This window comes from Muscardinus avellanarius, assembly GCF_963383645.1.
Source record: "Muscardinus avellanarius genome assembly, chromosome: 20".
Taxonomy (NCBI): Eukaryota; Metazoa; Chordata; class Mammalia; order Rodentia; family Gliridae; genus Muscardinus; species Muscardinus avellanarius.
Genome location: NC_137806.1, coordinates 19,050,067 through 19,062,826, shown reverse-complemented (window position 1 = coordinate 19,062,826; position 12,760 = coordinate 19,050,067). Strand labels below are relative to the sequence as shown.

At 46.9% G+C, this 12,760-nt stretch overlaps 1 protein-coding gene across 1 annotated transcript in view; it reads right to left on the bottom strand.

Moving 5' to 3' along the window:
- BEND7 (BEN domain containing 7) overlaps positions 1-12,211 on the bottom strand; it is a gene marked incomplete at both ends in the record, with an annotated part of 88,243 nt that extends 76,032 nt beyond the window's left edge. The window contains 2 exons of the mRNA XM_080717215.1: positions 9,932-10,015; positions 12,151-12,211. Coding sequence (XP_080573341.1) covers positions 9,932-10,015; positions 12,151-12,211 — 145 coding nt within the window. The remainder of the gene's footprint in view (positions 1-9,931; positions 10,016-12,150) is intronic.
- Between the last annotated feature and the right edge of the window lie 549 nt (positions 12,212-12,760).

The window sequence follows — 12,760 nt, the reverse complement described above, 5'->3', positions numbered from 1 at the left end:
TCCCCACGGGTAAATGCCAGGCAACTGTAGCTTTCTCAGTTCAAAGCTAACTCCCCTAAGATGACTGATCTCACGATCATGGCCTGCTAAGGACTGTACTGTGGCTCACATATGTAGGGGGCAGTTTTGACTGTCATAACGTCTAGGTAGGATGCTAGTGACATTTACGTATATTTAAACCACATCATTTTAAGCCAGGTATGGTGGCGCACGCTTGTAATCCCCGCGCTTGGGAGGCTGAGAGAGGAGGATCGCACAGGTTCGAAGCTAGCCTCAGCTACTTAGTGAGGCTTTCAGCAACTTAGTGAGACCCTGTTTCCAAATAAAATATTAAAAAAAAAAAGGTCTGGGAGCATAGCCTGGAGGAAGAAAGCCTCTGGGTTCCACCCCTAGTACTACTACTACTACTACTAATAATAATAATAATAATCCACATCATTTTGAGGGTAGGGTGAAGACCTTATGCACTATGTCACGGGACAGTCCTGCACATGAAAAGTGTCTCAACTCAAGGCACTGTCACATTCAGATTAATAGCTGGTGTAAATTATATTTTAACATGGTGCTTACTCATTTATTCAAAAGCAGTTATTAAGAGCCTACACTATGCCAAGTATTATACACTAGAAATGTTTACATTTAAACATTTAAACTCAGAAGCCTTGCCCCGAGGGAAGTCAAGCTAGGGCTGGAGGGATAAACAAAGGAGGGCCAGGCGGACGGTGCGGCAGAGGTGACCGAGGCTAAGGGCCAGCAGTGGATATGCCGGGGCCACAGCACTGCCGCGTCCCGGGCCCTTCCCACGGCACGATATGAGCCTGGGAGGCAGGGAGGTGGAGGCTGCACACCGAGGGCGGTAGTGGTGCAACCTATTTCAGAGGTGGACATTAAAGGCTCTTACTGACCTAATAAAAGAGAAAACATGTACAGCAAAAAATGAACACTCCATTATTAAGACTGATATATTTTACTCCTGATAGGTGGAGTGCAGGTAGGATGTACAAAATTCTACCATCTGAGTTGGATGGGCACTTAGAGGTAAAGGCTGAATGATAAAGTTCCATATTGGCTGAACTCTCTGTATTATTAATTTTCAGATGAGTCTCCTCATCTGAATGCCCTGAGCATTTACCAGTGTGCTATGTGACTGGCACACGCAGGGCACCGGGGACACAGAGATGACCCTCAGCGGGTTCACAATCCAGTGGGAGAGATGTGTAAGTAAACTAAGGATGCCTTTGCCTTGATAGGGACATCACAGCCCGCTGCATGCAGAAGGGAAGGGCAGGAAGTCTGCGAAAACCACCCCGAGAAAGCCCCTCGGCTTGGCACCTAAGGAGAAAGACCAGGCAGAGACAAGACGGGGGCCAGGGCGGATCTCTAGGTAGGGGGAGGTAGTATGTGAGTAACTACAGTCAGAACGGGCACGCCCACACCGTGAGGAGGTGAAGCCACTGTAGGAGTGCTGCAGGAGCTGGCGAGGCTGGGCACAGGAGGGGGAAGGGAAGTCTCAGGAGAGGCTGCAAGGAGAGCAGGTGGCAGTTCTTGCAGGGCCTTCGCTGTCACACTAAGTCCGGATCTTAAACTGAAAGCTTTAAATGAGGAAGAATTCCAGGCAGAGGAGCAACCCAAGTTGTGTGCAACAGGGGAAGGACCCTAATGGCATCTCCTGGATCAACCACTGTATTTTCCTGCCTCTGTTGACTCAAGCTAGCTCCCCTGCTGCTGAAGACGTATACATTCTCAGGTTTTTCCCTCCAATACTCTGTTTCTTATAAGAATAACAGACTTCCTGTGTCAATGTCCTAGGTCTATTTTTAACTTCGAGATGCAAAACACACTGTTCTAAAAAATCTTTATTTTCTCTTATAGACGGCCATATTATTTTCTTCCAAAGAAAATCATATTCCCATGGGAACCAGAAAGGCTAAACAGTCAATACATCTCCTTAGATCCTGCCCTTGGTGGATGATTTCTTTTTAAATGACTTAGTCACGATAAGTGTAGAAAAAGTAAAATATCAAAATATATTGCACTTTTTACTCACAGGGCAGTTGCTGAACCATATCGAGACCTCCTGAAAAACAGAACAAGGCAATTCTTCCTTGAGGAAAGATGCTGCCCCTGCGAGGGCCCTCGTGAGAGGGCGGGGCTGCATGTCAGCCCACTCACCCTTCGCTGGGCAAGCGTGGGTAGGTACAACTTGAGCAGCTGTATGCAGGGGCCCCAGTCCCTAAGACATGTGACAGCCATGAAGGTCCATTAGTACTGTTTACTGCATGGCTTTATTTTCTTAAATTAAGGTTGAAACACTTGCTTCATGGGCACTCTGAGAACTAGACAACCAATGTCCACTTTTGGGGGGTCAGTACTATCTTAGGCACCTCTGCAGTGCAGCGCACAGAAGGAGCAAGGCATGCATGAATTTTGGTTTTCAACACATTGGCTTTCATATGTGAGTTTCTCTCCTTTTTAAAAATCTTTTCTAGATTTGTAAAATATTTCAAGAGGTATTTCACAAACCGACATTCGAAGTTTCAGATTTCTATGCTGGCTTAGTATATTATAAAAGCTTCTTCAAATTCAAGGAGACATATTCTTGTTGGACTCACTGAATGGCTCTACGTTTCAACCGAGTAGTACATTTTAGTATGAATCTTTGGGGTCTGATATCAGAGTGTCTGATATATTTTTGTATTCAAATAAAAAATGTTTGCGTATTTATCAGTTGAGTAGTATGATAAACAGAGCGCTGTGTCTAGGTGTTCCTGAGGACCCAGAAAAGAATCCAGGCCACACTTGCCCTCTAGGATCTGACGATCTACTTAGGAGAGATTAGGAGAGACAGTGCAAATAAACAAACACGATTCGACGTGGCAATTGTTAAAATGGGGAAGATTTGCAGGGTGACCTGGAACACAATAAAGCCAGGCAGAAAAAGATGAGGCAGGACATGGTAAGTACCAGAAGAAAAAGGTGATCTTATTAGTCAGCACTGAAGTGTACAAAAGAAAAGATCGTTTCTAATTTGGAAAGAAAAGAAAGAAGGGATAATGAAAATAAAAGTACAGTGTTTTCCAGTTTAAAGCAGTGTTTTACCATAGAGGACTTCCCAATTTTGTCCAATGTGTTATTAATTGTTAACCTGAGGCCAAACCAGGGTTTTCCGACTTTAAATCTGACTTTTTTCCACCATGATATAAACTGAAAAGACTTAAAAGACGCAGTAATATTGGAACTGAACCTTAAACACTGTGAGGGGAGACAGGACTTTACTAGGAGTCTAGAAATGGAAGAAGAAATGGAAATGGAAAGAGAATGGAGACCACATAAGATGCAGCCCTGGTGAACAGGCAGAGGCTGGCATGGAGGGTGCTTTTGGAGGGGAGATGAGTTTGACACGGCACTTGCTGTGTGTGTGTGTGGAGGGGGCGCTGGAGATTGAACCAGGGGCATTCTACTTCCATTCTATTTTTTATTTGGAAATAGGATCTCATCTCCCTAGGTTGCTAAGAGCCTCACTAAGTTGCTGAGCCTGGCCTTGAACCTGTGACCCTCCTCTCCTGTCTAGCACATTTTCTAAGTGAAGATGAAGAGAGAGAGAAAAATGGAAAGGTAAGCTAGAAACAGCAAATGGAAAAAGGGGGCGAACGGGGCCACGCTTCCTCCAGGGCAGCATGGCCAAGAGGAAGGAGCAGCCGGTCGGTGCCCAGGTCCAGGCCCTTGACTACTGACTGGCTCTATGACTTCAGGCAAATGAATGTTTCTGCAGGCACATTTTTCTCATCTATTATTTTTCCTTTTTGTGGTATTGGGGATTACAGCAGAGGCATTCTACCTCTGAGCTTTATCCCCAGTCTTATTCTGCCTTTTTTTTTTTTTTTTAAATGGGGTATGGCTAAGTTACTATACTACACGCTGGCCTTGAACTTGAAATCCTCTGCCTCAGCCTCCCAAGTGCTGGGAGTACAAGTGTGCGCCACTGGACCTGGCTCCCGTTTTTCTCATCTTAAAAATGAAAATAACAATACCTTCTATTATGATTTAATCACGCTAGGGTTAAGTGTGCTGAGTGTGGGAAGTGCCCGGCCCATAGGCGATGCTGAGCAAGCCTCGCTCTCTTTTGTCCCCGCTGGGTCCTGGGCTTTCCCAGGCCGAAGCTTCTGCCCACAGCTTTCTACGCCCCTGAGGTGCCCCTCTCACCTGGGTAAGCCCTGATTTCCGGGAGGCAGGCGAGTGGAGAGGAGGAGCTGATATGGGATCCAGAGGCAGGGGGTCTATGGCAGAATCAGACTGCAGCTATTGAACCCTCAGTGAAGGGAGGCACACCTGATTCTTGAGTCCCTGGAGAAGGAAGTTAAAATCTAGTGCAGCCAGAGGGAAAGGACTAAGATCAGCCCAACGGGGCAGATGGGAGAGAAGTTAAGGCTTGGAGGCAGCTCTGATGTGGCAAAAAAAAAAAAAATTTTTTTTTTTTGGTGGTACTGGGGGTGGAACCCAGAGGCTTTCTACCTCTGGCTATACTCCTATTTGGAAACAGGGTCTCACTAAGTTGCTGAGACTGGCTTCGAACCCATATGATCCTCCTGTCTCAGTCTCCCAAGCACGGGGATTACAAGCGTGCGCCACCACACCTGGCTTATTTTTATTTTTTATTTTTGGTGGTACTGGGGTTCCTGGAATCCCTTCTACCTCCGGGATACAATCCCACGGGCTACACTCTCAGACCTATTTTTTAACTTTTTTATGTGGAAACAGGGTCTCTTAAGCCAGCGCGGCTGGCTTCAAACCAGTGCGATCCTCCTGTCTCTGCCTCCCAAGCGCGGGGATTACAAGCGTGCGCCACCACGCCCGGCTCTGTAGATGTTTTCTAAGCTTTGGTTTGTTGCCTTGGTTTTGGGTTTTTTCTTTAAACCACTTTTGAACATAGAGTGTAATAAGACATTTTTGGGTCTATATGCAAGCTTGGAGACCACCAAGAGCAGTGACTGAGGGTACCCCAACAAGCTACAGAAGCCTGTGGCAGAATGTGGGGTGTGTTAAGGCACAGGGGTCTCCTCAGCCTGTCCTGAAGCAAGATAAATGCTTCCCGGGCATCTGGTTTATGCGGGCTCCCCGTGGGAGCGCACTGAACTTAGCCTGTCATGTGGTCACAGTCCTGGTTTTGGAAGAGACGGATGCTCGCTCACACCCTGGCTCTGCCACCGAGTGACTTCTGAACTTCTCAGATTCTTCATCCATAAAATGGGAATGACAGTATCTTTCAACGCTCTTAGCACAGTGCCTGACGTGCGGCGAGCACATGATAAATGACACCTGCACTGGCCACATTCCTAACCCCAAGGGACACTCCTAGTTTCCTTTTCCCCTTCACTCCACCACCAAAAATGAAGAGAACCGGGCAGCAAGAGGACAGGGCAGCAAGAGGACAGGGCAGTGGGGCCGTGGGGCCAAGGGTGGAGCTTCTAGGAAGAGGAACAGAGGCGAGGTGTGTTTACAAATGATGGGATGTTAGGGGTTCTTCCTTTTCCCTTCTCTTTATCGTTCCTGTTATCCAAGGTTGTGTCCCTGTTCCTGGAACCCTGCCACAAGCAGGCGGAATGCCTCTTGGGAGGAGAGGCCAGCCAGCTCCAGTCCTTTGATCCAGACCACCAGCTTGGGTGAAGAGTGTCCCTGGCCCAAACACGGCCTTCCCAGTTCTCCGTGGAAGAACTTTACCTTGTGGTTATTTGTAAAGGTGTCTAGGGATTTTCCAAGTGTGTCCTCCTTGGGGAGATTCTGGGGATTTTAGTGGGGGAAGCTGTCATCAAGAAAGCCACTAAGAAGAGATTTAAAAATCCAGAGATCTCAACCCTGCTCAGTTGGCCTGCATACCACACCATGTGCCTCATCTACGGAAAGTTGCATAACTGAGATGAATATTAAAAAGAACATCCAGCCCAGGCTTGGCATGTACGGAACTGAAGCTCAATAAATATTCGTTGAATTAATAAATAAATGAGACTTAAACACTGAAAAAAATAGTCACTTCAAATTTATATATACTATTAAAGTAAATCTGATCTAAAATCCAATGTACAAAAACAGACTTCATTTGATGTTTGTTATTATTATAAATAGTAAATTAATTGTCTCATTAAAAGACTTTTAACAAGTGCCCTCCTACCAACCAATGTGTCCTCAAGGATCCTTGAATTTGCCTGTCTCGACATGGGAGGGGAAGTCTGGATGGGAGACCTGGGTTTACTCCAAGTTCTGCTACCTGTGAACAAGTCACTCGGCTCTGAGCTATGGTTCCCCTTATGATGGGAATAATAACAGCCTCCCGACTACCTCACAGGTAGAACGTAAAACCCCTAAGAGATAACAGGTGTGAAAGCACTTTCTAAACTATAAAGTAAAGCGCTCAAGGCCTAATTATACTGATGTTTATCGCTCTGCCTTGGCTCACACCACTCTCCCCACCAGGAATCCTCTGTGATGCAAATCTCTCCCCGTAGCCTGTCTGCTCTTTGCAGAGCTCTCGGCCACACCCTTGAGACTTCACGTTTGCTCACTACTGATGAATTACTGTTCACACAGAGAGGTGGGACAGAGGGGTTGTGACCCTATGGTATATTGGCACATTGTGTGTGTGTGTGTGTGTGTGTGTGTGTGTGTGTGTGTGTGTGTATTGAACCCAGGGACATGATACCTCCAAGTTACACCCCCAGCCCTATTTCATTTTTCATTTGGAAACAGGATCTAAGTTGCTGAGAGCCTCACTAAGTTGCTGAGGCTGGCGCGGAACCTGTGATCTTCCTGACTCAGCCTCCCAAGTACTGGGATTACAGGTGTGCCCCACCGAGCTTGGCTAGCACATTCTGATGAGAGGCCTTTGGCAGGTGACTTAACATTTCTAAGCCTTATCTATAAAACCAGCATGATAACAACTCAAAGATTTGCCATGAGGAAAAAATGAGATAATTCAGGTCAAATACCCCAGTCGGCACCCTGCACATGGCTCACACAGGAACGGTGGTGATTGTGGTACACCGGTCCTTAACTCCTTCCTGAATCTGTCCTGTTCCCCCACTCCCAAATTTTAGTCCTTGAGAGCAGGGTCCCTGTTTTATTTTTGACCCACTCCCATTCTAGAAAAGTACTGAGTTCACGGTATTTTCTCACAAAAACACTTGTGGAATCGATCACATGAACTGTTTTCCTCTGAAAAGTACTTAGATCTTTACTGTTGTTCTAATCAACCAGCTTGAGAAAGTCAATGTCCACAGGGTACAGTTACCTCTTCTGACCCTTTTATCAAATTAAAAATGTGAGTAATTCCCGAAGCACTGAGATAAGCCATTCACACTCTTAAGCCACTGTCCATGTTGGAAGTGCTACATTAGTTAACAGCCTAAAAATATGCCAGAGAAATAGATTTGATGTGAGAACCTCCACCAAATTCGGGAGCATGCTCTTTCCCCCTGGGATATGAGCTTCAATCCTATAGATGAGAGTGTCAAAGATCACACACACATCTGAGTGCAGAAAATCCTGTGTCTCATCATGGGGGCCATGTGCTAGTATTGTGTAAAAGGGAAACCGTTCTTCTGGTATTTTGGTTCCAAGCTCTCCTAAATGTCACAGGCTTTGCACGCTGTAAATAATATCATGAGTAAAGTAACAATTTACAGAACAAGCCTGATTTAAATCTGTTTCAAGAAGACTAACGACAACCTATAACACTGTCAACACAAAATCCTGAAACTCGGATGTTATCAGTATCTACTTTCAGTTGCTCTAGAAATCACGTTTACTAATTATTTCTGCTATTTTTAAGAACTGACTTGAAGATCACAAAAAACATTTCTTTAAGAATCATATCTGATTTTCCCGGAAAAAGCAAAAATTGAGAAATTTTTCCCAGGCTGCTGAATCTTTTCTCTCTTGATGCCGAAGGGCTTCCTGACCGACCACTTTGAAAGTGGGTCCCAAGCCTGGTCTTTCATCAGTATTTTTGTACTCCCTCGACTCAGACTAAGAACAAGGAAAGCAGCAGTGTCCGGCCGCTTCGAATTTACGTTTTACTAGGTCCTGAGCTCCAGCGCAGCCTCCTCTCTTTCATGCTCACGGTTCACTTCCACTCAGCACCCTAACTACATCCCAAGCACATAGTAGGGAGGGCGTGGCAGAACACTTGGCTTGAGATGAACTAAGTCAAGGACCTGAAGTTCCAGCTATATGACAAATGTAAATTTTCTACTAGAAGGCAAATATTTTATTTCAAATGGCTAACTTGAATGGTTCTTTCCTTCTTCTTCTGGTGGTCCTAAGGATTAAACCCAGGGGCATTCTACCTTTGAGCTACACTACAACTCTTATTTTTTTATTTGGAAATAGGGTCTCACTAAATTGCTGAGAGCCTTGCTAGGTTGTTGAGGCTGGCTTTGAACCTGTGATCCTCCTGTCTCAGACTCTCAAGCACTGAGATTACAGGTGTGTGCACCAAGCGGTACTTAAAAGCAGAATTTAACTGACCGGGGTTAGGGAACCAAAAAGAATACAATCCAAGAATTTTCTCTTTCTGGGCCTCAGCATTTCACTTAATTATTAGCCTTTTGGTTTTCAGTTCTCTTAACAGTCAACAAATGCTGGGAGTAGTAATGGCCTCGGTAATATTCTCTCCCTCATGGAAAAATCCATGTGCCTTCAATGATGGTACGTGTAAGAAATGCAGACGTGCCCTCCTATTTCAGATCTTTAAGTATCTAAGTGGCTTCCTCCCAGCCCTCTGCAGCCCATCCTTTATCTCCCTCAAAAGCACAACAGAAATCTGGATTGGATGTGAGGAGCACTCCTGCTGGCTGAGGTCTCCAGCCAGGGGCAATTCTGATCCCCGCCTTGCCTTCCATTGCTCTGACCCTGACTTACTCTCATCTTTTGCTTCTTGTCTGTGTAGCGCCCGGCTCTCACCCTACTACCTGGGGTTGCAGAGTGCCCCGGACAGTCAAGGTTGAAGCCAAATGCCATCAATTATTCTCTATGTGGACTTTACGGGCACTTGACTTTTAGGGGCAAAATCCTAAATGGTGTTGCTTTGGGCTCACAGTCTGCAAGTAACAGAACCACACATCAAAGTCCTCTGTGTACAGCAAAACTCTAAGTGCGCAGTCTGGCGATTCTTTGGCTACCTACTCCTGTGAGAGCGACGACACCTGTTGAAAGGTCTGGGAGATTCTGTGTTTGCTCTGCTGGTCCCTCAGGAGAGCCAGAAACAAGGATGGCAGGAGAAAGGCAGAGCTATTCTCTCTGACCAGCACCGAGGGTGAAAAGGGACACAGGCGAGAAAAGGAGGAGTTGTTCAGTGATGACTGGCACCGTCGAGGGGTGGTTAGGCAGACAATCACACTTTTATTTTCCTTACGCTTTTTGACCGTAGATTTAATTTAATTTTGTCATGGCAGGATTAGCAACCAGGCCACAGAGGTGAAGGAACATTATAAAAAGACAGCACATTAATCCTCTATCCCACCCAAGGCAGAAGCAAAACCAAACAAATAGCAGCTTCCTGGAAATTGAATTTCTGTTATCCAGATGTCAAAGATGTAATACCCCAATTACACAAACTATTGCCAGTGAAGCATGCCAGCAAATATGCAATGTAAATGGGGTGAGCAGGGAGCGTCAAGACTGCACGGTCAGCATCTGGCTCTGGGAGTGGGTGATAATTAGCGCTGTGTGTAGACACTAATAAACATTTATGTCTGAAATTACAACTTTTAGCAATGTTAATAAGGGCTATATTGGCGATCTGTAAAATAAAAGGTCTTCAAAAGAATGTCATACATTAAGCCATGGCAGACATTTCCCGTTCTTGCTCTAGTCCGCCCACCCCATCGCAGACGGCCACAATGTTTTACTGAGAAATTAATCGACATGGAGAACCTACCTAAAAAAATGGGCTGTGTCTCTACGGCCTCCCCATTGACATCGCTGCTGAGTTCTGAGATCTTACACCCCTCGTGGTGGTAATCTGGCAGGAGAAAAACAATGAAAAATTACAATTCTTATGACCTCAAGACAGGAATAAGCAGGAAAGCATAAGCTCGCGTTCTCTATAGTATAATTTATATGTGTATTATTTGAGAATTCAGTTAATCACACTTTTGAGTCCACAACAATCTCTAAAACTTTGCTTACTTTGAAGTACACAAACTTAACAGACAACTTTGACTTTTGGTCATACGGTTTTCATGGTAAATTTTACTCACAGATGCCAATTATTAGACTTCTTTTCTTTGAGAAACCCCTTTGCCAAAGCAAAGCTAGGGAGGGTTTCCCAACCTTTTTTTTTTTTTTTTTTTTTTTTTTTTTTTTGCAGTACTGGGGATGGTACTCAAGGGCACTGTACCTCCAAGCTACACGCCCAGCTCCATTTTTTAGTCTTTTTTATTTTTGAAACAGGGTCTTACTGAGTTGTGAATGCCCTTGCTAAGTAGCTAAGGCTGTCCGCAAACTGCGATCCTCTGGTCTCAGCCTCCTGAATGCTGGGATTACAAGCGTGTGTCACCACGCCTGGCCACAACCCATTTTTATAAGCATTTCAATACTATGCTTTAGTTACCTGGCATGCTCAGTTTCTCCAGAAAAGTGTCAGCATTTAAGCTGCTTAAAGGTACGCCTACATGAACAATACTAACTTATTTAAAATATAGTACAATTTGAAAGGAACAAAAATTTTCATCTTTCATGCAAGTGAAATCTTTTGCATTCAGCTACTCTTTTATTTAATATGCAATAGTTTATTTCCTAAAACAACACACCTGCAGAGAAGACTCAGACTTATAATTTAAAAAAGGAAAAACTTGCTATATCAGGAAATGCTTAAAATATAGTATTTTGCAAGCTTCTCTATAAAGACTACTGAGCTTTAAAGGTAGAATCATCTATGTATGTTAATAGAGATTCATTTTTAATAACTATGCTATGTTTTTTGTTTTAAGTACTGCAGGACAATGTGGGCAAAAGGACTCTCACTTTTAAGATAAAGTAGTAGTTCCCTGAGGTCATAAATAAGAACGCTGCCTGCATTCCTGAATGAATCAGAAGGCACCAACAGGGCACCCAGAGAGACTTTAAAGTACAAATAACTGAGTAATTAACACTCCCCGTAGTAAAAAAAAAAAAAAAAAAAAAAAAAAAAAAAAAAAAAAAAAATTACAACGCAAGAAAATATTTTGCATAAACTATTCCAGGCCTCTTTCATTAAAGAGTATCCAAACCAAATTAGGGGAAACGGAGAAGAGGAGGTCTTCAGAGGTCTTCAGAACGTCTATAATTAAGCCATTTTCAGACTAACCAAAAGTGGGCTTTACTGAGGCCACATCTCAGCGAGCTTGGCTTTATTTGAAAAACTCGATTACTTGTGATTGCCCTCCAATTTCCGTTCGTTTATATGTGACTTGGGCAGGTCGCTGAAGCAGTCATGTGATTCTGCCCACCGAGGCCAAATGTTAAATAAAATAAGCCAGGAAAAGTGGCCAGGCCAGTCTGTGGCTTGGTTTGAAACTTAAAAGATATCCAGGCAGCAGTCTAAACTCAATACAGGGCTTGGGACATTTAAAAATAATAATAATAAAGAAGCAAGCCACCTGCCTCCGATTTAAGGTGACACAAGGCATTTTGACACACACATTCTCAAACTGTTCTTTAGTTCTCATCATTAAAAAAAAAAAATTTAAAAAAAGAGTCAAATCAGGAAGACACACTCTTAACTAGTAACCGAGCACAGACCAGCCCCAGCACTGAACTTTCCCCTCCCCTGACCACAGGGAAGCCCGGGGAGCGGGGTACACCTGTTAGGAGGAGCTGGCTGGGGTTTATTTTGCAGCGATACTTAGCCGACCGGCCTGTGGTCCAGCGTCCGCACCTTCCCACCCCCAGCCGGCCCGCTGGAGATCTTTGGGGCTGGATGTCAACAACCTGCCGCGGGCTCGGACGCCTCCTCCCGGCGGCCGCCGTGCTCCCGGGTGCTCCCGGGCGCTCCCGCGCCCCGTCCCCGGGCGGGGGGCCCGGGCCGGGCGGGGAGGGCCGGGGGCTCCGCGGGACGGCGCGGCCTCCCTCGCTCGCGCGCAACTTTGGCGGTCGGCCGGCCGGCGGGCCGCTTACCTCGGCTCACCAGTTTGAAGCTCTGCGATTTCCTGCTCCTCCTCCGCTCCGAGAACTCCATGGCGCGGGGATGGCGGCGGCGGAGGCCGAGCGCGCGGGGCCAACTTGCCCGCGGCGCCGCCCGCGCGGGTCCGGGCCCGGGCCGCGCTCCCGCCGCCGCCGCCGCCGCCCGACTTGGCCGCGGGCGCAGCCGCCGAGCCGGCCGGCCGACCGCCCCCGGGGGAGGGGCCGGCGCCGCGGCCCCGGGGCCACCTGCTGGCGGAGCGGCCGGGCTGGCGCGGCGCCCCAGGAGGCGCGGAGGCCGCGGCGCAGCCCCTGCCCGCCGCCGCCGCGAGTTCTAGGCACGGGGGCGCCCACTCCCCCCATCGCGCTCCGCCGCCCGGCCCCGAGAGCCCGGCCGAGGTGCGGGCGAGGACGAGCGGGGCCACGGAGACGCGGCCGCGGGGGCTTGGGCTCCGGACCCGAAGGCAAGCCGGCCCATAGACGCGGGGCTGCGGAGGGCGCGGAGGGCGCGGGCTGCACGGGCTGCACGGCTCCGGCTCGCTGGGTCTGGCAGGTGCAGGGCGCCCTGCCGCTGGATGTTAACAGATAAGGTCGGGATCATTGACAG